At 28.0% G+C, this 11,737-nt stretch overlaps 1 protein-coding gene across 1 annotated transcript; it reads right to left on the bottom strand.

Annotated features, from left to right (window-relative positions):
• Positions 1-3,082: 3,082 nt before the first annotated feature.
• Positions 3,083-6,386, bottom strand: LOC117177514. The gene is made up of 3 exons (XM_033368269.1): positions 4,813-6,386; positions 3,327-3,794; positions 3,083-3,246 (listed from the first exon to the last, which is right to left on the bottom strand). Exons 1-2 carry the CDS (start codon positions 6,202-6,204, stop codon positions 3,771-3,773), a joined length of 1,416 nt encoding a protein of 471 aa, XP_033224160.1. The 5' UTR covers positions 6,205-6,386; the 3' UTR covers positions 3,083-3,246; positions 3,327-3,770.
• Between the last annotated feature and the right edge of the window lie 5,351 nt (positions 6,387-11,737).

Raw genomic sequence — 11,737 nt, 5'->3', positions numbered from 1 at the left:
AGATTGTTGCGACTGTAAAAATTAAAAAATTATATCAGATCTAATATTTATAGAACTTTTTAATTCAATGTCATACAACGGGAAATAGTGTTGTAAATTCTGTACATGCCGAATATATTATTAGTTTTTAATATTTTCAAAGAAAAAATAAGTCAATCAATATTAGGAATGTAAAATAGTTTAAAGTATTTCGATTATTAAATCCTTCAGTTATATTTTTCCGAACTAATTTATTCCTACTGATAAATTTGCTTCATTAACCATTTTTTACAGAAGATCGCTAAAACTTTTGTAATTAAAAAAAAAATGGTTTTGTACAACCTCTAAATACTGTGCGATTATACTACATCGTCCATACTAATTAAAAAACCTATTTATGAAAAATGTTCAAGTAAAAAAATGTCGAAACTTACTTTAGAAAATCTCCGAATTTCAGTGTCGCTATAATTTCTAATAGCTTTCATTAAGTAAACATATTCTTATTTTCAGATCCTTAAACTAAAAAAAATCCGTACTAAGCTTCGTCGCTTAGAAATTGTGTTCTCTATCAAGAATAATAATTTTTAAATTTTAGTATAATTTTTTTCTATACAACAGACTGGCCCAATTTAACAGACATAATTTTTATGTTAGTGATCAGTCTCCCCTATTTTCCTTAGTTTCCCCTATTTTTCAAATTTTCCCTTTTTGTCCTATTTTTTACCAAATTCCCTGGAAAACAGTCTCAATTTTGATTTCATAACATTTTAATTTGCATTTGTTTAAAATTTACCAAAGGGACTTTGCTTTAAACTACATAGTAAATGTCAAGCTAAATGTTATGTTTTAATCTCGTGATTCGTTCTAAGAATCCATTGGATTACTAATAATTTGCCACATTATTTGGCAATGGCGACCTGTTTTTGAAAAAATCAACTTTTATCGGAATTGTGTTTCGGATTGAAATGTTTATTTATTAAGTTCAATCTTTTATTTCCTTTTTTTGTAACAATTATATTTTAAACTGTTGAAAATTCTATTATCAATTTTCTAACGTTTTCAACAGTTGAATTTCCTTCAATTTCCAACTGTTGAATTTAATAAATAAACATTTTAATGCATAACACGAACATTTTGGAAAAGTCCATTTTTTCGAAAACTGTTTTTTGGCAGATCAATAGTCATCCAATGGACTCTCACGTGGGAATTTATGAGAATTAAGAAAAAATCCAATTCTGATGATCTTGTAACTATATCAAATTTATCAAAAAAATCTTCAATATCAGAAGTAATTAAAAAATCATTTCACATTACTTTAAAATACAAAATTGATTATTAAAAATTGCTTCTTCTTTTCTACATGTAGAAATTAATGCTTTATCTTTCTTCTCTTTTTGTGAAAAATTACCCTATTTCCCATTCTTTGAGTTCCTTTTTCGCTCTGATCTCTGACAATTTTTATTATACGATAACTTGACGTAATAATTTATTATCTGAATTTTATTTCAAATTTGGAAAAGTTTAGAATAATTTTTTTATCTCCCATGTTATTTTTTTAGGGTGGCCGTTTTAATTAAAAAAAAAAAATCCCAGACATACCCGGGTCGCAAATATTTGTCACGGCATTTTTTTTTTTTTAGTAAATTTACATACTGAATAGAGTTTTAATGTAAATTATATTCAATCATAATAATTTATTTGGAATATCTGATAAAATCTGAACTGCAAATTAAAGCACACAAATTTAAAATCTTGTTTTTGGAGGTTTTATAACTGAAGTAAAATTTTTGAATGTAGTAATTTTGTATTCAAATGCTCAACAGTTTAAACGTATAAAATGGAAGCTACTAACATTTTTCAACCGAACTATTTTAAATTAAATGCAGCTAAACTGCCAAATGAGATTTTTGTTAACTTTTATCAATTATACAGTTTAAAGATGCAGTTCCAAAAATATGAGTCCACGTTATCATTTTCAATGCTATAGCTTAAAAGTTCTTAAATAAAAAGTTACATGGGTTTTATTTTAAGTAATTTAACAATCCTCAAAATCCTTCAAAATTTTATTTCTAAACCTTGAAATAATATAAGAAATTTTCGTAAAATCTTCCACATTCACTTTTCATAATTTTGTAATCTTACTAAATATTTAAAAATATTCTCTTAAGATTCATTTTTCAAAATTAAAATGTACTTTCAATTTTCCTATGAAATGTTTTTTTTTATTCTTCTGAAGCATTTAAAAATTCTTAAAAAGCTTTTCAGTTTTTTGTTAGAAATTCGTGAAATAATTTTAAATCACTTAAAAATTTTTTTGAAACTTCTAAATATTTCTTCAGCTTTCTCGAATTTTTTTCTAAGAAAAATAGGCGGTCACTTGTTATGTATTCAACAAAACAATAAAAAGAACAAGAAAGTAAAGTTTAATTTTCGGATTTTTTTTTAGTTTTGAATATTTAATTTATAATTACTTATTTTAAATAAACAGATATTTCTAAATATTAAGCAATCGTTCTTTTTCTTAATTAATAATTTTTAAATAGAATGGTTTAAAAACCGAATTTTTTTAGACTAAAATAATATTTTAAATGTAATAAAAGCCTTTTAATTATTAATATATTGTATAGAAGTTATATTAAAATCTAAACTAATTTATAAAGTTTCGAACGGGCGCTTGAAGTAGTTTAACTAATAAGACTCCAATTTAAACCATTTAATTTTTAAAGTTAAAATCTGGAAATTCTAAAATTGTGAACTGATTCCGAATCGTCTTCTAAAATCAATTATTTTTCACTTTTCAAATTTTAAGGTGCAATGAAATTTTAAAAATCATTAATTTATATTCACAACTAAAAATATTTTTCATAAAAAATATTCGTTTTTAAACGCTTCCAATTTTCAATTGTTTATGTCTCTAAAACTGCATTTGAAAATTCTTTAAATTAAAATGTACGTTTAAAAATTAAAAATCTAAAATGAAAAATTTTCCAATTAGAAGATTTTCGAATTACGCATTCTTAACTGAATGATGTCATAATTGAAAAGAAGACGGTTTAATTAAAAAAAAAAAGATTGAAATCAAAGTGAGACAGATTTTTTCTAACAAATTTGTAAAATTCCCAGTCAAAAAATAAATTCACTTTCATTACAATGCCTCCACCTAATTTGCCTCCCTTTTCCACATGTGACGCTACAACCGCTCCAATCTGTCCATCTGTCTCACTTCCTGTGAAGGTTGATGCCAACGATATTTTCAAGATCGATTACCTTCGAAAGAAATGAAAGGCTCAGTTCACATGTAAATTCTTCAAATATGAATAATTTGAAATTGAAGACATAAAAAATACCTTTACTGCTAGTTTGTCGATGAGACTCTTAATTTCTTAAACGGATTTCAGAGCACCCTGCGTTAAAGCTTTACGTTCTCGGTCGATTTTTGATTTAAAAACACCGTTTCGATTTACTGTTTCAGATTCACGAATGTTTTCAAAATACTTCAACTCCTGGTTCTGATCTACTGCTCGAATAAATTGTTCATCTTCGTTTTAGTTTCTTCTAAATCGTTCATTTGAAGCTACAGATTTCTGGATCTTATTTCACGATTTGTTTGTGTCCTTAGGTGAAGCTAAAGATTTTCTATGATTCTGAGAATTCCGTTTACTACGATGAACATCAATTAATCTGCTTTTCCCCAAATTTATTGATTCTCATTTTATTGCGTTCGGAATGTCCCTTTTTGCAATTTCGATTTCTGACCAACCATAAGTTAAATCCCTTTTTTCTGCTTTGTATTATATTTGAAAATCACCAACAACCTATTATTAAAGAATTAATGTATAATTATTTTCATTGGATTATATTATTATTGAACATCTTGAATATTACGAGTACTTATTCTTCCAGAGGTAATTTAGAATTATTTTAATTGCAATACATTATTATTGAATATCTTTAATATCACCAACTACCTATTGTCCAAGAATTAGTTTTAAATTATTTTAACTGGTATACCTTATTATTGAACATCTTTAATTATTTTAGTGGGAATACTCTGCTAATCAATATCTTAAATTTCGTTTGAATATCACTAAATGCCTATTGTGCAACAGTTAATTCGAATTTTTTATTATTGAATATCACCAACGACCTATTTGTCAAGAATAAATTTATAATTATTTTAATTGAAAAACATTATTATCAGTTCAAGAGTTAATTTCAAATTATTTTAATTCAAATTTTTTATTATTGAATGTCTTGAATTTAATTTGAATATCACCAAATACCTATTGATCAAAAATTAATTTAGAAATTATTTCAATTCGAATATTTTACTATTAAATATCTTTAATATCATCAACTACATGTTCTTCAAGAATATATTTATAATTTTTTTAAATTATGATACTTTATTACTGAATATCTTGTACTTCACTTGAATATCGCCAACTGCCTATTGGTCAAGAATTAACTTATAATTATTTTAATTGGAATAAATTATATTTAATATATATTAACGGTTCAAGAGTTCATTTCGAATTATTTTAATTAAAATATTTTATTATTGAATATCAAAAACTACCTATTTTCCAAGTATTATTTTAATTAGAATACTTTATTATTGAATATCTTCAATTTCACATGAATATCACAAACTACCTGTTGTTCAAAAATTAATTTAGAATTATTTTGATTGAAATAATTTGTCATTTGTAAATATTGAGAAGAATTATTGCTCTTTAATAAAAGTTATAAAACATTTTGAAACAGTTGAAAAGATTTACAAATTAGATTTCACAAAATATTTTATGAAATAGGGAGCCTGTCTTCACTTGCCTTATCCAACTGGTCTAGACTTTCCTGCATCTTTACAAGTTTAATCTTTCTATTTTTTCTTCTTGGGTTTCTTTTCTTTTTTGTGAACTTTTCTGATTTGTTGTTCTTTAATTTTAGTTGGTACGGTTTTTGAGGATCATCTTGATTATCATTAGCACAGTCGCAGGAAGCATCCTGTAGATTTTGTTTCTGATAATCAGTTGCAATTTGAGAAACTGAACGTGATAACTTATATCTTATTGAAAAAGATTCAGGATGCATCTTGGCATAATTTTTTCTTTCATTTCTGTTATCCAGAATCTGGTTAGCTAAACCCGAATCCATGTTTTCCTGCTGATATCCAAGATTCTCTTCGTACCTAAATTTAGGCGAATTTAATTTAATAGCACTAAGGTTATCAATACTATCCTCATGTTCGTGGCTAGATGAACATTTAATGAGTCTTTCATCTTCAACATTATTCGAAGCTAATCTTTCTTCTTCCAATTCGTGTTCACTTTTTGGAAATGAGACAGCGAGATTTTCGAGGTAACCAGATTTGAATCTTGGAACGACGTTAGTTTTATTTGGATTATCTCTTTTCACACGAATGTGTACTGAATTATCTTGATCCAGACTGTGTTCCACATCTCCTAAAATACTAGGTCCATCTAGGTTCAATAAACTTTTTTTCTCAGGTTCATTATTATTAGTTAAAAAGTCATTTTTGACAGATCTCTTAACTTTAAATGTTGTGCCGGTTCTGACAGAGGTTGGAGATTTTTCCGTTAGTAAGCTGGATCTATTAATGACTAATTTTTTAACATCTTCATTTTCTGATTGTAAATTGTTTACATGAAATTCTGGGTGGCTACCATGTTCTGTAGAATTAATTTTTTTATACAATTTGCGAATTTCTGTTCGTTTCTTAGATGTTTCCAGTTTCGGTTCGCTTTTTATGAAATCACTTTCTTCATTTACATTACTTCTTAAGAAACTGGGAAAATTGTCAAGTTCTGTAGAAGTTTCCTTGATATTCTTCTTTGCACTCAACACAGGTAAAGAATAATTATCCAGATCTTGCGGCCATTTGTGAATTGTGCGTAAAGTTACTGAATTAGCCGAATCATCTATAAAGCTTAAGTTTAACTTAAATTTAAAAACTGGGTACCAACCGCTTATGGAATTTAGTTTGAGTTTTTGAAAATCGTCTTTTTTGAGTTTCGAAAATCTAGATTTCTTATTTTGAAAAGGTAATTTTTTAGGATTGTTGTGTGGCATTGGACGGTTTTGATGATATAAATAATGCTGATCCAACTTTCGCTGATATCTCTTGCATTGTATTGAGATTAACGATAAAAGATGGATATAAAACCAGACAAAAATGAGCAGATGCAATCTCTGAGTACACATAAAGTACACTCAAAGCACCGATTGTTCGCCAAACCTGACTTTGAAAAGGCCGCATGGGTCTTTAAAATCGAAGATTAATTACAAACTGAGAAAACTTGGAGCTTTGACATTTTGGGAATTCAAGTTCGAACGAAGAACAAATGACAAATGCTTAACGAATTTAAATTTACATCTTGGAACTAAAAAACGTGTGGAAAAACAACCACACATAATTTTTTTGATTTAACATTTAACATCATTTTTGACATCATCATTGGCTGTACACTGAAGAAAAAAATTTGTCGACGCCTCCCTTAAGAAAAAAACTGCGCGGCAGGGTATATACCCGGTTCAACGAGAGAACGAAATCGGCCGCGCAGTTTTTTTCTTAAGGGAGGCGTCGACAAATTTTTTTCTTCAGTGTACAGCCAATCGCTGTTAAAGGGAAACACAATTTTTTCCAATAGACTGACCCAAGTGCTCTCTGAAATTTCTTCTGATCTTCGTTAGGGCCACCACTAAACCCTTGCCAGCGGGGGTCCATCCCTTTCTTTGACAAGCTGCGAGCAGAGAACGAAAATTCGTCTTTTCGGAATTTCGTTCTCTCGTTGAACAGAGTATAGAAATAATTACTTTTTCATCAGAAATTTTTCTGCATTTCTACACTTTTCAATCAACTTAAATGTCACTTGATATTACATACCTACATGAAATTATAATTTTGTAGATTTAAGTTGGAAATGTTAAATATAAAAAATTTTCAAATTTAAAACGAAGCAGTTTAGAATGAAATTATAAAACTTGTGAATTTCTTTTTTCAACGCTTGTGTTTAAAGTTATTTAATGTAAAAAAATGATTTCTTAAAAATCTACGTAAGGGTGATAAAAAAAAGATTTTTTGATTTTTTAAGATCTCACTATTCATTTTGTGTTATTTTGGGGCCGAGAACAACCCTAAAGCGTTAAAAGTTTCATAAATAGTTTTACTTCGAAAAAAAATCGTAAATACTTTCTAGAATTTATTCAGAAATGCATGAACAATTCATAGACAAATATAAAATATATTTTTATAAATAAATACACCCTTAAATTCGCTAAACATTATTTTACTAATATGCAAAATACTACACTTAATTTAACCATTTTTGAGTTATGGTGTTTTAAGGACTAACTTCAATGAGAATTTAATGGTGCATTTACGAAATAAAATGTTTAGCCCTGGTATTTACGTTTCTTTTCGAAATAAAACGATTTATTCCATTTTTTGAAATTTTTTTTTCACAAAATATGAGGGGTGATTTAAAAAAATCAAAAATTCTTTTTTTTGTATCACATCCTACGTATACATTGGTTATAGTCAAAATTATTCCAGTTTAATTACTTTTTTTTACATCTGTAAAACTAAGAGGTATGCACGAACATTTCAGTACTGAATTTAAAAAATCTTCTCAACAACTTTATTTAAAACATCTTACATTTCCAAATGTAAAGTTACTGGCTTCATCTAAATTCGACGACGTATTATACCGATTCAGTCTATTTTTCAAAAGGTGAATCACAGTTTTCAATCCTAATTTTTGATCTAACTCGCATAATGAAATATGTCGCAAGGAAAAAAATTCCTTATTTTCAAAGGATCAAATTGAAAAGCTCCAAGTTAAACATGAAACGAAAATAGAACGATCCGTGAAAATGTTAAGTTATTGCCTATTTTGACTTATGAATCTTCAGAATTCTGAATTTGACTCCATACAAATTCAACCGTTGCTTTTTTTCCAAACTAGAAAGGATATCAGAATTAAATAAACAAAAAACAACGCTGTGATGATTCCTTTTTAGAATGTATACAGACTTTCGCTGTGCAACAAAGTGATTTATTTCTATTTCGAGATATGCTCGTGATTTAATTATCTATTTTCCTTCCTATTTAATAAATTACTGTCGTTGGTGTCTGCCATTGCGGTAGAAAAGAGGAAAAACGAAGGGACACGTGGCCAATTAACTCGTAGATTCTGCCTCTTCTTGCACCGTCTCGCTCTGTTCGCTGGTTTCGCTTTTCGATCTGAAAGAAATCATTAGGTGAGGTTCTCTCGGTTCCCTCGGGAAGATTGATATTCCCATAATTCACAGGAAAGCAGGAAGAAGGAGAAATCATCCAAAATAACAAACGGATCAAATTGTTAGGATGATAGAAAGTTATGTTAAAAAAAAAACATCAACAAGGAAGGCAACTTTATCAACCTTCCCCGCTAAAGACACAAGGTTTGCAAGTAGCCCTTCAATTTTCAGCATTGCCAAAAGAAGTTCTGACATTATATATATAAAAATAAAATATTTTCTCTTTCTTTTGGATGGTGCTGAATAATCTCGAGGTGGTAAAGTTTAAGATCACTCTGGTTATTTAGATCACGCCAACACACATATGTTAATAATTTGTTATTATTGCTTTTTATAGTTATAAAATTGTGGTTTTATATGCAAAAAGTTTCAAGATGTCTATATAATATAGTTGGAACAATTTATTGGCTACATCACTACCAGCTACTACACGGAGAAAAATACTCTACTGATCACAATTTGTTTAATTTTCCTGGAAATTTAAAGAACATTTAATAATATTTTATTTATTATTAAAGAATATTTTTCTCTGTGCAGCGATTAAATCAGGTCGACGGATTTTCGGAACTAAAAAGAGTTTTCTATTGAATTAGTTTACACCTTCTGTGATTTCGTCATTAAAAAAGTACCGTTTCGCATTCTTTTCTTTTTCACTTTGTCTTCATAACTTTGTATGTTTCACGTCATTACACTGAAAATATTTTTCTCACGCAGTGTATACCCTCTATGGCGACGTATTAATCATACAATTAACTAAAGTCGATTCGCGAGATTTATTTATTGCTTACTAAGTTAATATATTTTGCTTTCCTTAATTAGACCTACTACCGCTTTCGAATGTCAAGCACACAAAACGGATCAACATATGGAAAAAATATAAGTCCTCTATTACATCGTTTAAAAACTATAACGGAGTGACCACTAAAGACTAAAAAAATTCCCGAACAATTTCAAAGTCAATGACTAATATTTTAAGCATTGAAAATTGTTCAACTCTTAAGACTTTCAATTTGAAATTGTACAAGATTGAACAATGAAAATTGTCTCATTTCTAGTATACCTTGAAAATTAGACGATTTTACAATTTACAAAATGAAGTATTCAAAAATGAATCTCCAAATTAACGAATCTAATAAGGAACTACATTTGAAGCGTTTAAGATAAAAAATTTCAAATACATCGTTTAATATTGTATAAATTCGAAGCGTTCGAGATTATATAATTTCAAAATTAAAAAATTAGAAGTAAAAATCATCCAAATTATGTAATTCTTTGTGAAATCAAACTGAAAAAGTTTAAAATCAGGACAATAAAAATGTGTCAAAGTGAAAGAGAAGCACTGAAAATTGTTCAAATATTAGGACTCTGAATTTGAAATAGTCCAAGATTGAACGATTGAAATTTTCTCATTTATGGTATACATTTAAAGTTGTACATTTTAAAATTATTAACGTTTCAAATAAAATTGTCCAATTCAAGCCTTGAAAATGGAAAGATTTTACAATTTGCAATATGAAGTATTTAAGAAAGAATCTCCAAATTAACGAATCTAATGTGGAACTAAATGTGAAGAGTTTAAATCTGAATTTGAAATATTGTACAAATTCGAAGCTTTCAAAATTAGACATCTCCAAATTATAAAATCAGAAGCAAAGCCATCAAAATTACCCAATTTTATTCGAGATCATTAAACTGAACTATAAAATTGGGACAATCGAAACTTTACAGGCTGAAAGAGTAGCACTAAAAATGGTTCAATAATTAAAACTTTCAAGTTGAAATTGTACAAGATTGAATGATTGAAATTGTCTCATTTATAGTATACATTCAACATTGTACATTTTTAAATTATGAACATTTCAAATTAAATTGTAAAATACATTCCTTGAAAATTAAACGATTTCACATTGCAATGACTAGTTTCCATATGCCTCAGGTCTAGAAAATTAACGGTCTTTTCCTACGTTTCAAAAGCATAAAAACTAAACCATTTACAATTTGAAGTATTAAAAAATAATCTCCAAATTAAAGAACCTGGTGTGGAACTAAATGTGAAAATGAAACAATTTCAAACACAACGTTAAATATTGTACAAATTCGAAGCTTTCAAAATTAGACATCTCCAAATTAGAAAATCAGAAGCAAAAGCCATCAAAATTACCCAATTTTATTCGAGATCATTAAACTGAACTTTAAAATTAGGAGGGCAATCAAAACTTTCAAGTTGAAATTGTACAAGATTGAATGATTGAAATGGTCTCATTTATAATATACATTCAAAATGGTAAATTTTTTAATTATGAACATTTCAAATTAAATTGTCAAATTCAAGCCTTGAAAATTAAACGATTTTACATTGCAATTACTACAATTACGCGTTTCTTCAAAAGCTTCAAAACTGAACAATTTATAATTTGAAGTAATTAAAGAAACAAAAATCTACAAATTAAGGAATCTAATGGGGAACTAAATTTCAAGTCTTTGCAGTTTTTAATTAAACAATTTCATATACAATGTTTAATGTTGTATAAATTTGAAGCTTTTAAAATTAGATAATCTCCGAACACAGTGAGAATTTTCCAATTATTCAGACTTTCAATTTGAAATAATACAAGATTGAAATTGACCCAATTATAGTTTACATAAAAAATTTCACATTTTTAAATTATGATCTGAAAAAATTCTTTTTTTTTCTGATCCAGTGGCCACTTTATATAGAGACGTGTTCCAAAAATTGCATGTTGGATTTGATAATGGAATTAGTTGGATATTGTAATATTGGCGGACTGTTTTTTTTGCAATTAAAGTTGATTATTCTCAGTCCGCATATGACTTTAAAAAACGGTTAAATTATTAAATGTCCACTTTAAAAAGCTTGGGAACTCGAATATATATGTACATATTTAAATTATTTGAAAAATGTTAAAATTTGAAAAGGCAACAATAAACTTTTAATACCGATGTTAATCCGCTGGTGATTTAAATCAAAGTATACTTTAGTTATTTCCAGTGCAGGAAACAACATCTGAGGTACATTGTTATCAAGATTGGCACTTTTCAGAGTTTTAGATCACCGAAGACCTCACTTGACAATCTAAAGCCCATGAGACTACCGTATAAACTGAGCTCTAACTCGATATTGTCGATTATTAAAAGGTTTTGCCTGTTGTTAATATCAGGGATTTTCTATAACTTTCTTCTCATGTCTCAGAAAAGAGGAAGTGGCGGGGTGTTTTGGAGCTTTGTGAGATGCACTCGCGATTCATATATCACGATTTGCTGTTTTTAGTTCTTACTCAGCATCTTTGTTTTGTTTTATTATTTCTTGTACACGAGTAGGCACTTGGCAATGTTTCTCTGTTTCGATCATTGAAGTTCTCTTTTCTCTCCTTTATGGTACGACATATGCAGAAAGTATAGATTTGAAACTGTTATA

The sequence above is a fragment of the Belonocnema kinseyi genome, chromosome 7 (genome assembly GCF_010883055.1).
Source record: "Belonocnema kinseyi isolate 2016_QV_RU_SX_M_011 chromosome 7, B_treatae_v1, whole genome shotgun sequence".
In the NCBI taxonomy this organism is placed as follows: domain Eukaryota; kingdom Metazoa; phylum Arthropoda; class Insecta; order Hymenoptera; family Cynipidae; genus Belonocnema; species Belonocnema kinseyi.
The sequence above is the reverse complement of the archived record's forward strand: the minus strand, read 5'-3'. Positions and strand labels throughout refer to the sequence as shown.